Below are 15,239 nucleotides of genomic sequence, written 5' to 3'. Positions count from 1 at the left end.
CTGAACCAGCCCTGGGTACGTGCACCTGGCTCTGAACTTAAAGAGCAGTGGGGGCATTTGCATCTGGCTCCTTCCTTCCCCCCCCCCCCCGCCCACCTCGCTGCCAGGGATGTGGACTACGCCTGGCATTTTCCAAGGTCAGACGTGCATCTTCACTCCCATTTGCAGAGCCAGACCCTCTGGTGTGAACATTAGGCAGGTACCTGCCCGGGTGAAAGGGAGACAGAACCCACACACGGAGTATAGATGTTTTCCAAGGTCACAGGTTCTAAACAGAGCGAGACTAACTGGTCATGAAAATGTGTCCGTGTGTCCAGCACTACCTGTATCACCTGGGAATGTGTTAGGCATACTCGTTCTTCAGCCCCATCTGGTCAGATAGCTATCCCTTTTTGCTCAAATTCCATGAAAGAATATGACGGTTCCCCAAATCTCAACTCCCTCCCTCTCGTACCTCTCTCCCTTTTCTCTCACTAAACCCTGCTCCCGACCTTATGGTAGAAAACAGGGCTTAGTGATGCCCTGACACTTGGCTGGATGGGCGCACCTGCAGGCTGGCACCGCCGTCCAACTCTAGGACGCTGTGCCCTGAGTGGGTGTCTCACAAGCCACAGTTAGTTTGCATTGACGTTTCTACCACACATCTCCCTTGTGTCTGTGCTCAACCTTGTGGTTGTGAGGTCTATTCCTGTGTGTTTCTCATTTCCACCACACACCAGGTGAGGAAAATGGCACTGGGGACAGAAGAGCAACTTGTGAGCCTCCCTAGCGACCGTGGGAGGGAGCTAGGGTCCGAACTCAGGTCTCTCGCCTTCCTGTCTGAACTGGTTGACATTACCTCTTGCTGCTTAATTGCTTTGGAGTCTGCATTGAAAGGAGAGTTTTCTTTTTGGGGGGAATCTAAGAAAACCCCATTTTGAGCAGAAAGTAACGGGCTCAGCCTTCCCGACCTTAACCAAGCAATATGGCGGCTCTCCCGCAGGTATATCAGCTGGGAGGCATCTGCAAGCTGGTAGATCTCCTCCGCAGCCCCAACCAGAATGTCCAGCAGGCTGCTGCAGGGGCCCTGCGTAACCTGGTGTTCAGGAGCACTACCAACAAGCTGGAGACCCGGAGGCAGAACGGGATCCGTGAGGCTGTCAACCTCCTAAGGAGAACTGGGAGCACCGAGATCCAGAAACAACTGACTGGTAGGGCATCCCAGCATGGACAGCCCCGGAATGGGTCGTGTCAGACTGCAGGCTCCGGCCTTGCGTTAGAGTGTGGGTTATGCTGTGGGGCGGGACCAAGGCACAGCTCTGCAGGTTAGCCTGGAGGAACATCCCAAAAGTCCACTGGCACTGGCCTTGGCCACCTCTGGTATCCTGGTGATATGACCTTGAGCGGCATGCACAGTTGGACAGGACTGAAGTTTGAACCAGTACTCACTAGGCAGGTACTCTCCCTCTTGAGCCCTCTCTGCTTTTAGTTTTCGGGGTCTGAATTGGCCTCAGACCTAGATCCTCCCCTCTATGTCTTTCATGAAGTTAGTGTGACAAGCACCCACCACCATGCCAGCTTATTGGTTGAGATGGGGATCTACTAACTTTCCATCTGGCCTGGCTTAGAACTGCCCCCTTCCAAGCCACTGCCTCTTGAGTTGCTCCGTTTGCAGGCGTGAGCTGCAGCAAAGCCCACCGTCTTTCTTCGGGCTAGAGAGCAAGGGGGGGAAAGCAGGTGGGTAGGCAGGACCCTCACGCAACGGGCCAGGGATGTGGAGGTGGCAGGGAGCAAGGCTGACAGGTAGGGTCAGCAGGTTGTAAGAACCTATGCATGAAGCACCTAGGCAGACGGCACCCTGAGGACCTCAAATTGGACTGTGAAGGTAAATTCATGTGTAGGAACAACAGAGAGACATTCTAGAATGACTTTCAGGTGGAAAAGACAAAACATTAGCATGTTCCGAATAGTATTTACTTATATGTAAAACCACAGATCCGTCATCTATATTTCGGTCGCCTTTAACAGGCATAACTTTGTGGGTTTTGTGTGCTGCTACTGGGGCTTGAGCTCAGGGCGTTATGCTCTTGCTTGGCTTTCTTACCCAAAGCTTATGCTCTACCAATTGAGCCGTACCTCCACCTCCAGCTTTTCGCTCGGTAGTTGGAGATTCAAATGGCTCTGATTTCTCTTCCTGGGCTGGCCCTGAACTGTGATCCTCAGATCTCAGCCTCTTAAGTGGCTAAGATTACAGGTATGAGCCACCAGCACTCAGCTGTATATGTAGAACTCTTACCTAGGTAGGCCAGCAACTCTGAGATGTTCCCAGCCCTCAAAGGGCCATTGGAAACATTAAGGTTAGGCTCATAAGTCAGACAGGCTTGGTGGAGCAAGCCGATCTGAAGGGAGGCACTTGCTAGCGCCTAGGCTGGGAGTGGCCCCCCCGGCCCCCAGGTTTTCTGGGCCTTCCTAGGGTGACTTGAACACCTTTCCTGTAGGGCTGCTCTGGAACCTGTCTTCTACTGATGAGCTCAAGGAAGAGCTGGTATCCGATGCCTTGCCTGTTCTGACCGACCGGGTCATCATTCCCTTCTCTGGCTGGTGTGATGGCAACAGCAACCTGTCCCGCGAAGCGGTGGACCCCGAGGTCTTCTTCAATGCCACAGGCTGCCTGAGGTGAGAGCAGAGGGCATGTGAGGTTTTCCTACCCGTCAGGCGCTGCTCCAGGCAGCCCCATCTCAGCCAACATCCAGCCAGGGCAAAGAATGGAAGAGTGTTGCCAGTGGTTCTCGTGGGCGAGCTCCAAGACAAGGTCCAGGCATTGGAGCTAAGACCTGCTTTTGTGGGCATGGTTAGGAATCTTTAAGAATAGAAATCCACAGATCTGAATATCCAAACTGGTGCGACTATGTCCCTTCCTCTAGTCCCAGGAAAAAACAAAAGCATTTCTTACACTGTCTTCAAGAATGTTCTTTTAGACAAAAATCTACTGATTAGCTCCTCATGAGTCACCTCTGACTACGGTACTAAAACCATTTGCCACGTTCACTGGCATGAAGACGGCACTGCTTTGCCCCAAGTTGCCTGAGTTCCACCCCAGGGCGTGGCAGGCCCCCGTGGGGCTGGGGGTGGGGAGGGGATTTGGCTGTGCTCGTTCTTGGAGCAGAGGTTTACAAGCTGCAGGGTGGGTGCTGTGTGGGGTGAGAAACGGGAGAGCAAGATTCCCCCTAGGGTCTCATTTGCTATAATGGGGTTTGTGTTCCCCAACTCCTGAGAACCTCCCGGAGTGGGGTGCCGTTGGCATGCGCTTCTGTCTCGACTTGTGCTTTGCCCAGCCAGCCTCCAGCACCCTCCAGGGAGCAGAGAGGCAGGGGAGATGAAAAGCTAGGGTAATTAAGGCTCTTGTGGAACTATGGGGCTGCTAGGTGTGACACACACACACACACACACACACACACACACACACACACACACACACACATACATACAGCAGAAGGGCCCGATTGCTTCACAGCCATGAGGAAGGTAGCTGCAGCCCCTGCCTAGCAAAGCCCCTGTGAGCTTCATTCCCTTCTTCCTAACCTCCTGCTCTGCGCACAGCAGGCAGGCTCTTCCAGCCCCTGTCCCCTCCAGGGCTGGAGGTTAGACGGCCAGCTGCCACAGAGCCATTGAGAATCATAAAAATGACCAAATTTGAGGGTTTAAGTAAGCAGAAAGAAAAATGGGAGTAACTAAGTTCACAAGAGACCCCACTGACCAAGCCTGAGCAGAATTGGTTAAATAATGTCTCCTTCCTTCTTTCTTTCCTTCCTTCCCTCCTTCCCTCTTCCCTTCTTCCTTACCTCCTTCCTTCCTTCCTCCCTCCTCTCCTTCCTTCATTGCCTTCCTCTTACCGTTCTTTCCTCTTCCTACGACAACTTCCAATGTCACCCCATCCTGTCCGCCCACTCTTGTCTGCTATGCCTCACCCCCGTGACTCTCCCCCGTCGCTCCCTTCCCTTTCCCCGTGTCCTCTCTCCTGCCTTACCCCCGCATCCTCCCGCCTTCCCGGTTCCTTCCCACAGGAACCTGAGCTCCGCCGATGCGGGCCGCCAGACCATGCGCAACTATTCAGGGCTCGTGGACTCCCTCATGGCCTATGTGCAGAACTGTGTGGCAGCCAGCCGTTGTGATGACAAGGTAACGGGACAGGGCTCCTCCTCTCCCAGCCCTAGTCCAGGCCTCTCCAACCAGAGCTGTGAAGCCCGGGCTCAGCAGCAGAATCATTCTTGGACTCCTGGTCCCGACGCATCTCTCTCCCGGTCCTCAAGAGTCCAGGTTGCCCTTCCTCAGTGTCAGGACAGGAGCACAGAGTTTGGGCCGCCGGAGGAGACGCGGGAGGCAGGATGGCGGTGCTCTAGGATCTCGGTTAGCAGTGGTACTGAACTCTGCCCTGCAGCCCTCAAGAGCCTAGGATGTTCCCCCAGGAGAATTCATGTCCTTTGCATGAGGACACCTTTCTGCACTGCCTTTTAAAAAAAAAAAACCATCAATAGGCCACTTTCCTGCCCTCCCTGGACTTCTAGGCACATGAGACCGAAAGACAGCCCAGGCTGAGCTGTTTCCGCGACAGTAGGACAGTGAGCGTCTCAGGAGACAAGGAGGGCCCTGGTCACCAGGGGACGGGAGGTGCAGCATGCCAGAGCCTGAGTTCTGAGAACTGCTCCCCAGAGGAGAGATTTTACCCCCTAAGGCCTCAGAGGACAGCTTGTCACTTGGCTGTCCAGCCTGGTTCCCTCGGAACAAAGTGTTTTTCTGCTCTGCATACAACGTCCTCTACACCTGAGTAGCCCCAAGTCCTACTGCTTCCCCCAGTCAGCTTCCCTCAGACCCTCCACTGTTACAGTGGCTTGTGTAAGGATTGTGGTAAGAAAGGAATCTGTACATGCTCAGTAGACCTGCAGCTGTTCGCTGGGTGACTGGAGATAAGTCTCTCCAATCTGTCTGCCTGGGCTGACATCAACCCGCAATCCTCAGATCTGAGCCTTCTGAGTAGCTAGGATTACAGGGGTGAGCTGCCAGTGGCCCGCTGAGAGGCAATTAAAAAAAAAAAATCACTTCAGTCCATGGTTGGTTGGATCCATGGAGGCAGAGCCCAGGGAAACTGAGGGCCAACTGTATGGTCTTGTCAGCCGTGCCAGTGAAGTCACGTTTACACCCAAGGCCTAGAAAGGGGAGGTGAGTCCATTCCGGTTGAAGCCGCCAGGAAGTGGTAGAGGCAGGCTTCAAATCCAGGCACGTCTGGGGGGGCGGGGGGGGCTCTCCACATTGAGGATGTGCGCGGGTCTGCTTGGTCAGGGTGGGTGACGGGCCCAGCAGTGGCTCAGGTGCTTTCTGTTTGCCCCCCCCCCCCGCCCCGCAGTCCGTGGAGAACTGCATGTGTATCCTGCACAACCTCTCCTACCGCCTGGATGCCGAGGTCCCCACCCGCTACCGCCAGCTTGAGTACAACACCCGCAACGCCTACACCGAGAAGTCCTCCACCGGCTGCTTTAGCAACAGGGGTGACAAGATGATGGTGAGCACTCTCCATTGGCCTCACCAAGCGCCCACCGGGTCCCCCGTCCTACTTCTCCTTCCTCCCGGCACTGGAGCCTGAAAGCAGCCCTAGGGGACAAGCCCCTGCCAGCGTAGCCCGGGGGCCTGCGGCACGCCGTCCATCTTGCCGGCAGAGATTAGGGTGCCAGGGCGAAAAGCTCCAGATACCCTCCGCAGCCTCAGCCTCCCCTACTGTAGAAGGAGTAAAGTGTGCCCCCGTGTTCTTTCTCCCTGACCCTGGGGCTGAGGAGAGAGCCGAGCTCAGATTCCTCTCCACCCTTGGCTCCCAGCCCTCTCTCCCCCTCCTCCTGAGAGGTGCTGCGGAGGGAGGGTCAGGCTTCCTCCCCCAGACGTGGCTACGGGGGCCGGGCGGGCCCCTAGGCCAGCTCGGAGACTCCAAGCCCACCGCAGCCGGATCGACCACCTGCTCTGCGGGAGGGACGGGGTGCGCGGGCTGTGTCCCCTCGCCGGGCTACCCCTTGACCTGCCTCTCCGTCCTCAGAACAACAACTATGACTGCCCCCTCCCTGAGGAAGAGACCAACCCCAAGGGCAGCAGCTGGCTCTACCACTCGGATGCCATCCGCACCTACCTGAACCTCATGGGCAAGAGCAAGAAAGATGCCACCCTGGAAGCCTGCGCTGGTGCCCTGCAGAACCTGACGGCCAGCAAGGGACTGGTGAGGAGGCTCCCCTCTACTGCCCCTCTCTACTGCCCCTCTCTACTGCCCCCCTCCACTGCCCCTCTCCCCATCTCTGCAACCCACCCTCCAGGGTCCGCTTCTCGCTTGTCTGTTAAACCCAATCGGGCCTCAGCCTCAGGCTTTAGACATGAGCGCATGAAGGCCTCTGCCCTCTGGGAATGCCCGCCGCTGTTCTGGGGCGCTGGCCTCCTGCTCTCTGCCTGCAGTGTGGGGGGGGGGGTAGGAATGGGCAGTGTGTTCGGCAGGAGTCCCCATCTGGGGAACTGAGAAAGGTGGCAAGAAGAGAGTCTGGTGAGTTGCTCCAGGGGCAGGCAGATGAGTGTTAAGTCTGGGGACCAGATACAATTTGGTATAGTAGGGCCAGAGGAGGCCTGAAGGGCGCCCCGCTGTTCCCTAATATCCTCAGGCCAGAGGGGACGCAGACCACGGCAGACATCAGTAAACTGAAGGTGAAGGAAACTTATCCAACTAGAAACTGGGGTCTCTGAGGACCCCCCCCAAACCAGCCTAGACAGATGATAACAGGATACCTTGGTTGCTCTGGGGCGCAGATGATCTGCTGCGATCCGTCGTTGTCCTGGGCAAGTTGTGAACACACCTGGGGTGAATTCTGCAGAAGTAGGGAAGCTGGGAAAGGATGGCCTGACCCTGTGTTCATAGTCCAAGGCCCTTGACCACGTGAGCAGATTCTGCTGAGAGAGGGAAGAAGGGGACACCGATAGTCTAGAAGCCAGTTCTGGATGACACACGAGAGAGGTCCGCCCACCTGGCTCTTCCTCCTCAGAGCAGGGGCGGGGCAAGAAGGGGACGGATGGGCGTGCGTGCTCTACCATCACCAGGTATGAGCTGTTTGGGGCTCTGCCCGTGCTTCCAAAGAGAAAGAGAAGGCAGATTCAGGATTTCTTTCTTTTTCTATCTTACCCGCCTCTCTCTGTTTGCCACAGTGCCCAGGCAGCTAGCCCACGGGGTAACTTGTCCCTGGGCCTTCTCGCTCTCTCTTTTTAAATATATATATATATTTTAATTTAGAACTGCAATGTCAAAATTACCTTGTTATAACTTTTGATAACTTACATCTGTGGACAAGGCTAATCATGGTTTTTGTTTTGTGGTTTTGGAGGGGGTTTATTGTCAAGATGATGAACAGAGGGGTTACAATTACATACTTGAGGTAGTGAATACATTCTTCTTGTCATACTTGTTACCCCCTTCCTCATTTTTCTCCCACCTTCCCTCCCCCCAGCCCACCCCCTTTGCTTTCATCATTTTTTTTTAACCTTCCCAATGGTGGGCATCATCATTCTAGTCTACAATGCTTATGAACACTACGAATATTAACGATAAAACTATTTCTTCCAAGCTGGGTGACACGTACCTTGCTTTCCTCTTGCTTCGTGTAATCTGTTCCTTCTTCTTCCCTCGTTTCTTCCCTCCCCCTGCTGCCCTTGAGTTGCTTAGCTCGCTTTCATCCGTTGGGCCCCCTCCACCGTCCTTTTCCTCGCCCGCTTTCCACTCACTGTGTGCCTGGGCCTTCTCTTGCAGATGTCCAGTGGCATGAGCCAGTTGATTGGACTGAAGGAAAAAGGCCTGCCACAAATCGCCCGCCTCCTGCAATCCGGCAACTCCGATGTGGTCCGGTCCGGGGCCTCCCTCCTGAGCAACATGTCCCGCCATCCGGTGCTGCACAGAGCGATGGGTAAGAAGAACACCTTCCCTCCTCCATCAGACAGCAGACCTGCCACTGGCCAGGAACTGCTGGAAGGTCACCCCGGGGAACGGTTTCCCCAGCTTCCTGAGGGGGAACTGGCCCCGGGAGCGCGGGGGAGATGGGCGGGGGGAGGGTGTGCAGAGCTTCCCCTGGTTGGGAGCTTGCAAGGAGTCCTGAAGGACTGCCTGGTTTGGAGCAGCCCAAAACTATGGCCTCAGAAGGAACCCTCTGGACCGCTTCCCCGTTAGCCACCCTGACCCTCTGCTCCCCACTCCTTCCTCTCCAGGGAACCAGGTGTTCCCAGAGGTGACCAGGCTCCTCACCAGCCACACTGGCAACACCAGCAACTCGGAAGACATCTTGTCCTCCGCCTGCTACACTGTGAGGAACCTGATGGCCTCCCAGCCTCAGCTGGCCAAGCAGTACTTCTCCAGCAGCATGCTCAACAATGTCGTCAACCTGTGCCGCAGCAGGTGGGCAGGGAAGGGGACCGGAAACCCCCATCAGCCTTGTCCGTGCCGGAGCCCTGAGTGGGCAGCGAGTGCCGACGGGCTGAGCTGTCCAGCCCCCGGGCCCGGGGCTGCAAAGAGGGGACACACATGCACTGGGCACCCAGGGGCCCAGCCAGAGGCCTAGGGCAGCTCACCCAACCCTGGGGATCGATCTCCGCTGCTCCACGGGGCTCTTTCACTTGTTAGAGCACGGTCCTCGGATACTTCCAGGTGCCCAGCATTATGGGGTGGTGCCTAGTGCACAATACTGGGGCTCCTCATGTGCCCCAAGACCCGAAGGGCCGGGTGGGATGGAGGGTGGAGGGCGTCTCTTCTCACACACTTCCCTCCTGTGCAGTGGCTCACCCAAGGCTGCAGAGGCCGCGCGACTCCTCCTGTCCGATATGTGGTCCAGCAAGGAGCTGCAAGGTGTTCTCAGACAGGTAAGAGCCCACACCCGTAGCTGTCTCCAGACTTCGTCTCTGTGGGAGTCCCAGGACTAAGAGAGGGGAGGCAGCAGATTGGCCCAGTCCACTGGTGTGTCTCAGGCAGGTATGGTCTGTGCAGTCTGGGGTCGCGTGAAGCCTTCAGGTCACCCGCAAACAGCTCTTCACTCTTACCCAGTCTCCTGGGTCTACCTGGCAGTCACCACTTGGCCGAGTCCTCTATTGCAGTAATGTTGGAAATGGGCATGGGTTCGTCAAGCGGCCGTCAAAGGCTACTGTTGGTCAGCCAGGCGCCGGTGGCTCCCACCTGTCATCCTAGCTACTCAGGAAGCTGAGATCTGAGGATTCCGTTCAAAGCCAGCCTGGGCAGAAGTGAGACTCTTATCGCCAGTTAACCAGCAGAAAGCCAGAACCGGGGGCATGGCTGTTTTTTTTTTTTTTTTTTTTTAAAGAAAAATAGCATAGCACATAGTACATGCTCTATACTAGAAGAAATAATAGAAGCAAAACTCATCTCCACCTAGCAAGAACAGAGGAGCTGGTGGGGGAGGGGAGGTGGTAGGATTGAGGGGCTGCAAGAGGGAGGGCAGAGGGCAGAGCCGTAGAGCAAGAGCAGCTTGGAGCCAACAGCACCAGCCTTAGAAACACTGGCCTGTCCTCTCTGCCCAAGACCCCTTGTTGGGATTTCAAACAAAGACAGGGACCACCAGAGGGAAGAAGGGCCAGCACACTCCCATCTGATTTTATTGGTATTTTGTGTGAAGAGCAACAAGTATTAACCTAAATAATGCTCATGCCTTGAATCAGATTCCTGAAAATGCAAGTAGGAAACTCAAATGTGCTCGTGAAAATCCAAACACAGTCTTACTGGTACATGGATATTAATGGCACGGTGCTTGGGTGTGCAGCCACGCCAATTGTAGCTTCTACGCACATACGTAGTGGTCAGGGCACACCAGGGTCCAGAGGCAACAGCAGCCTGAAGCTGAGCCTAAAGGGACCCCCACTGCCGTGTTCTAGGGTGTGATTTCTGTTTCGTGTGTCTCCCCTTGCAGCAAGGCTTTGACAGGAATATGCTAGGAAGCCTGGCCGGAGCCAACAACTTCAGGAACTTTACCTCCCGATTCTAAGAAACGATGGTCGAAGCGAGTTTGGCTTGCAGGTAAGAATCACGTTGCCCGGGCACAAGGGGTGTCTTTGGGGCTGCGCAACACGGTGTCTGGCCCTGGTCTCATCAGGGACATGGGTGCATCGTTTGGCCTGGCAGGCAGCCTGGCTCTGACCCACTCAAGCAAGGACTGTGAGGACCACTGTGGGGATTCCTGGCAGAGGGCCTGGTCTGTCCCACCACAGGGCACTAGTGATGAAGCACATCCTGATAGCCTCAGAAAGGGCAGAAGGCTGGGTACGGGGGGGGGGGGGGCCCTCACTGGCTACTCAGTAGACTGAGATCTGAGGATCTCAGTTCAAATCGAGCTGGGACAGGAAAGTCCATGAGATGACACATCTCCAATTAACTACGCAAAAAAAGCCAGAAGTCGAACTGTGGCTCAATGCTAGCACAAAGGCTCAGGGACAGCACTCAGGCCCCGAGTTCAAGCCCCAGTACCAGTGCAAAAATAAATAAATAAAAGCAAAAACCAACAACAGACGGGCAGAGGGTTTGAGCAAGACTGCTGGGTACAAATGCGTAGGTTGCCCACTGCACAATTCAGACAGGACATGGACAGGACATGGATTCAGACAGACATGGATTGCTGTGTTTACGTAATATGTGTCATTCCGGATTTGGTCACTCACAAGGCACTTTTTTATACTCTTTAAGGTCCATTTTCCATTCTCTGCACACACCTTAGAGTGGACGAGCTTGAACCAATCCTATGTCAAAGGTTTGGGAGCCTTGGCATTCGTTAGATTCACCTGAGGTGCTTGCTTCAAAATGCTCACTGCTGCTTCCAGCCGCAGGAATTCTGTCTCGGCAGGGTAGCAATGGAGTTCAGGGAAAAACAACTGAAACGGCATCGGCTAGATTCTCAAAGCCGACGTCAATAAACCTAGAGAGGCTCGCTGGAGGCAGCTCTGGTGCTTTGCAAGTTGTTAGAGATGAGAACAGAGACCCAGATACCCAGGAGCGCCCTGTGGGGAGAGAGCGACTGCTCCTCAAAGACAAGCTTCAGCACCTTGGAAGCATGGAAGGAGTGATTCGATTCCGCAGACGGGTCTTTTTTCTTCTTTTTTCTTTTTTGTATGGGTATTGGGGCTTGAACTCAGGGCCTTACATTGTCACTTGGCCTTTTTTTGTTCTTTTTGGCTTAAGGCTCTACCACTTGAGCCACACTTCCCCTTCCGGATTTTTACTGGTTAATTGGAAATCAGTGTCTCATGTGCTTTTTCTATCCAGGCTGACTTTGAACCATGCTCCCCAGACCTCAGCCTCCTAAGTCACTAGGATTACAGGTGTGAGCCATCTGAGTCAAGCCTAGATCCAGCAGAGTCTTAATGAGCATGACGCTTTATGCTGATGGTAGACATCTGGGTCAGACAGAGGTGTTAAGACAATGCCGACCACCTTTCAAACACACCCCAGGCAACCATCAGCCGTGTTAAGGATGACTGGTTCACACCTTTAGGGCAGGTGTGAGTGAGAAGAGGGTGGTGGTACAGGTAGAAACATATCACTATAGCTTAACAGGTTTTTTTCTTCTCCCCCCCCCCCCACCCCAGGAAGATACAACCCAGCTGAGAAGACTCAGGCCTTGATGATGGGTTATTCTCTCCAGCCTGTGCAGTATTTGGAAAAGTTCAAATGCAACCAAGAGCAAACCTGAAAACTGTGGATGATGGAAATATTTTTAGATTCTTTTTGTTTTTCCTTGGGGGAACTGGCAAGAGATGGGGGTTGGGGAGGCTGGGAGGGGACTTTCTTGAGTTAAAGGGGCTTAAACTGATGTCAATACTTCCTTCTCTAAGAAACAGTATATATATGTGTATAATGTAAGTGTGCAAGTATACTCATGAGTGTGTGTGCGTGCAGGTGCATGTGTGTGTGTGTGTGAGTCTGACAGCATAACCATGAACTATAAAAACTGGGTATGCCGTTCCATTGTAACTCATGAGACAGAGCAAAGGACTTTACCCGTCTCTCCCTTAAGACAACGGTGACAGGTGCTTTCTAACTCGCTGGAAATACATTGTGTCAGGTGTGCCATCCCCCGGATGGCAAGGGGGTGCGGGGAAGGTAGCCATGGCTGGGACTAACGTCCCCCCCTTTCGAGGTCCCTGAGCAGTCAGGGAGGTTGGCCGGGGTGTCGCGGCCCAGTGTATCTTGTGGGAAGATCTCCTGCATCTGACAGTGCTGCCCTTCCCACAGTGCCACGAGGTCTGGGTTGGGCAGGGTGTGGACGCTGGAGACAGCAGGACAGTCTAGTCTGCTGAGCCGTGTGCGGGCACTGGGGGTGGGGGGTGGGGGGGCGATGGGGAGGACCAGAGAGCTGGCTGACTTGCTCTTGGGCTGCGCAGTGCACAGCAGAGTCAGCTGCGGGGCCCTTCCTTCCGAGAGCCTGCAGGCGACTGGCTGCAGGAAACCAAGGCGGAAAGGATGCTGGAAGCCGAGGCGTTGTCCACGGAACTGAAGGAGTAGTGAGGAGCGGGCTGGGGCTGGAAACCTTCCCACTGCAGTTCCCAGTGCAACTGAGGACGGGGTGTGGAAGTTACCCAGCTGCTTCCTGCCAAGTCTACAGTCAGGAAAGGAAGGGTCTGGGGGCTTTCCCCCAATTAAGACACCAATCAGCCCACCACCCAGCCAAGGGCCACCCTTCTTTCCCCTGAACCCCAGCCATCCTGTCTCCATTCTGCTTTTGCAAAACCCATCACACACACCCCGCCCCCGCTCAAGACCCCAGACTGTGCATCTCAAGTGAACAGCAACAGCAGGCGTCTGGAACCGGTAAGGAGGTTTCTTTGTGCTAGCAGCCCTTAAGATGGGGTGGCTAGAGCATTTCTGGGCTTCTTTGTTCCGGCCTGGCATGGTGTTGGGTAGATATTGACTGCCTGGCCATGCCCTTCTCTAGAGGGGCACAGGATGTTCCAGGCATAGATCTCAAGAGGTTTCTTGTACCAGTCGCCAGGAGCGGTAGCAATCCATTTCCTAAGCCATGCTTGTCGAGTTGCACTCGGTGCCAGCCGGTGTTACGAGCACTTAGGACACACCACGAAAGCAGCCCACACTCTGTGTTCACATAGCTTACCGTCTCCTGGGAGGATGGCCACACAGACCGTAGTCTAAGAGAGAGAGAGGGAACCGAACAGTCCAAGTGAGAGAGGAGCAAGCCAATACGAATGGCGCTGCTCCGAGCCCAGGTTGCTGTCCTGGCCTAAGCACCCGCCTCACTTTCCGCAGCCCCTCTGTCCCTCACACGGGTGGGTGCCCTTGGCTTTGGGGAGCGAGGCCGCCACCGCCGGCCAGGTGGGCTGGTCACCCCAGCCTCTGACCTTTGCCCGCCCCTTGGGAAGCACAAAACTGAGGGAGGCTGGAGGAAGTGTTTTCTGGGAGCAGGGAGTAAGGAGTTAATCCCGTGTCACCAGAGTTATTTCCCAGAGCATAAGGCCACCAGATAAGGAAGGACATGGGCCCTGTGCCCTCCTGGATGCCAGGATTTCCTGCGCTTCCGACAAATCAGCCGTTGGCCACCAGCGGCTCTCCAGTGGGGTCAGTACAGCCACCCAGAGCTACACTTCTCCAGGAGCCTGGGAGGCGCGGGTGCCCTTCCCTGGTTACCTCTGTGCCAGGAAAGGATGGCTGCGGCGGGGGGTGGGGGGGCGGGGGGTGGAGGAGGGCTGGGGGAGGGCTGGGGGAGGGCTCCAGCCCACCATTACCCTTGCTTCATGTTCATATAAGAACCTGTGCTGGCCAGGCCCAGCTTCCCTGTATGATATACCATGTCACGTATTTGCTGTGTGTGTGTGTGTGTGTGTGTGTGTGTGTGTTTACAGCGAGGAAATAGAGGAAATCAATAAATGGCTAGCGATTCCTTGAAGTCTTTCGAGCTGTGGATTATTGTTTTCAAGCACAGATGATTAATCCCGCCAAGATCACTCTGGCAAGGAGGGAGGGAGTCACCCACGGACAGAGGAGGTGACATTGTCACAGCTACGTTCTCCTCCGTAGCCACATGAGCCTCCCCACGCCTCTGTGATGCTGACATGGGCGTCCTGGTCGTACAAATAAGTGAAGGGAAGCAGAGGGAGGAGGCGAACAGGCCAAACTTCACCCAGCCTGTAAATGGAAAAGCCCCACCCCCCCCGCCCCCCGCAAGCCCGATACCATCCAGGCTGGGCCTCGCAGGACACGGAACTTCAACGGGGATGTCCAAGGAGCTGGACGCTGCCACGGCCCCTGCGTGGAGACGCAGCTGTGCTTAAGGAAACACCGGGGAGAGCTTTGTCCAGCCTGGAGGCCTCTACCCCAGCCCATGCCCTGCTCTCCTGGGACATGGCGACGTTTAGTAAAGGCCAGAGATGCCATGGAGGAGGGCCCGTGCCGCAGCCCAGGAGGGGACAGTGGCTAGCTGTACCCCAGACCTTTAGATACACCATGGCTAAGGCTTCTGTAAAGTGTGTGTGCGTGTGTGTGTGTGCACGTGCGCGTGCATGCACGTGTGTGCCAGTCCTGCGGCTTGAACTCGGAGCTTGAGCACTTACTTGTCCCTGTTCTTTTTTTTTTTTTTGCTCAAGGCTGGTGCTCTTCCACTTGAGCCACAGCTCCACGTCCAGCTTTTCGGTGGTTAATTGGAGATAAGAATCTCGCGCTTTCTTGCTCAGGCTGACTTCAAACCACGATGCTCAGATCTTAGTCTTCTTTGAGTAGCTAGGATTACAGGCGCGACCCACAGTGCCCAGCTCTGGGTGGAAATGTTTTGAGACTTGAAAACTATGTTACAAAATGTGAGATCAAATTACAACTTCAGAATTCACGTATAGCTCGCCAGCATGGAACCAGTGGCTCACACCTGTCACCCTAGCTATTTAAGAGATGAAGGCGTGGAGGGTCACGGTTTGAAGGAAGTGTAAACAGAAAGGTCTGAGAGTCTACTCTCCATCTCCAAAAAGCTGGGCTGGAGACGTCGATCAGGTCGTAGAGCGCCAGAGAGTTTACAAGACAAGCACTCTTGCCACTAGGCCATACCCCCAGCCCCGCCAGAGAGTTTACGGACCCTGAGTTCACATCCTGTTAGCAGCAAATATAAATAAATATATATATGAAGATTAAAAGAATACATCTATGTCTATGGAGATATGGAGAGAGAGAGAGAGAGAGAGAGAGAGAATGGCCCAAA

General features: G+C 54.9%; 1 protein-coding gene across 1 annotated transcript in view; it reads left to right on the top strand.

Annotated features, from left to right (window-relative positions):
- Nucleotides 1-12,114, top strand: part of Pkp1 (plakophilin 1) — a 43,972-nt gene extending 31,858 nt beyond the window's left edge. Inside the window, exons 5-14 of the mRNA XM_048357032.1 lie at nt 983-1,190; nt 2,478-2,655; nt 4,044-4,158; nt 5,381-5,536; nt 6,059-6,235; nt 7,802-7,955; nt 8,254-8,440; nt 8,817-8,901; nt 9,960-10,066; nt 11,629-12,114. Of these exons, the coding sequence (XP_048212989.1) occupies nt 983-1,190; nt 2,478-2,655; nt 4,044-4,158; nt 5,381-5,536; nt 6,059-6,235; nt 7,802-7,955; nt 8,254-8,440; nt 8,817-8,901; nt 9,960-10,034 (1,335 nt within the window). The 3' untranslated portion in view covers nt 10,035-10,066; nt 11,629-12,114. The remainder of the gene's footprint in view (nt 1-982; nt 1,191-2,477; nt 2,656-4,043; nt 4,159-5,380; nt 5,537-6,058; nt 6,236-7,801; nt 7,956-8,253; nt 8,441-8,816; nt 8,902-9,959; nt 10,067-11,628) is intronic.
- Nucleotides 12,115-15,239: the final 3,125 nt, after the last annotated feature.

This window comes from Perognathus longimembris, chromosome 11 (genome assembly GCF_023159225.1).
Source record: "Perognathus longimembris pacificus isolate PPM17 chromosome 11, ASM2315922v1, whole genome shotgun sequence".
Classification (NCBI taxonomy): Eukaryota; Metazoa; Chordata; class Mammalia; order Rodentia; family Heteromyidae; genus Perognathus; species Perognathus longimembris.
Note: the sequence above shows the minus strand (reverse complement) of the source record. Positions and strands in the feature narration are given on the sequence as shown.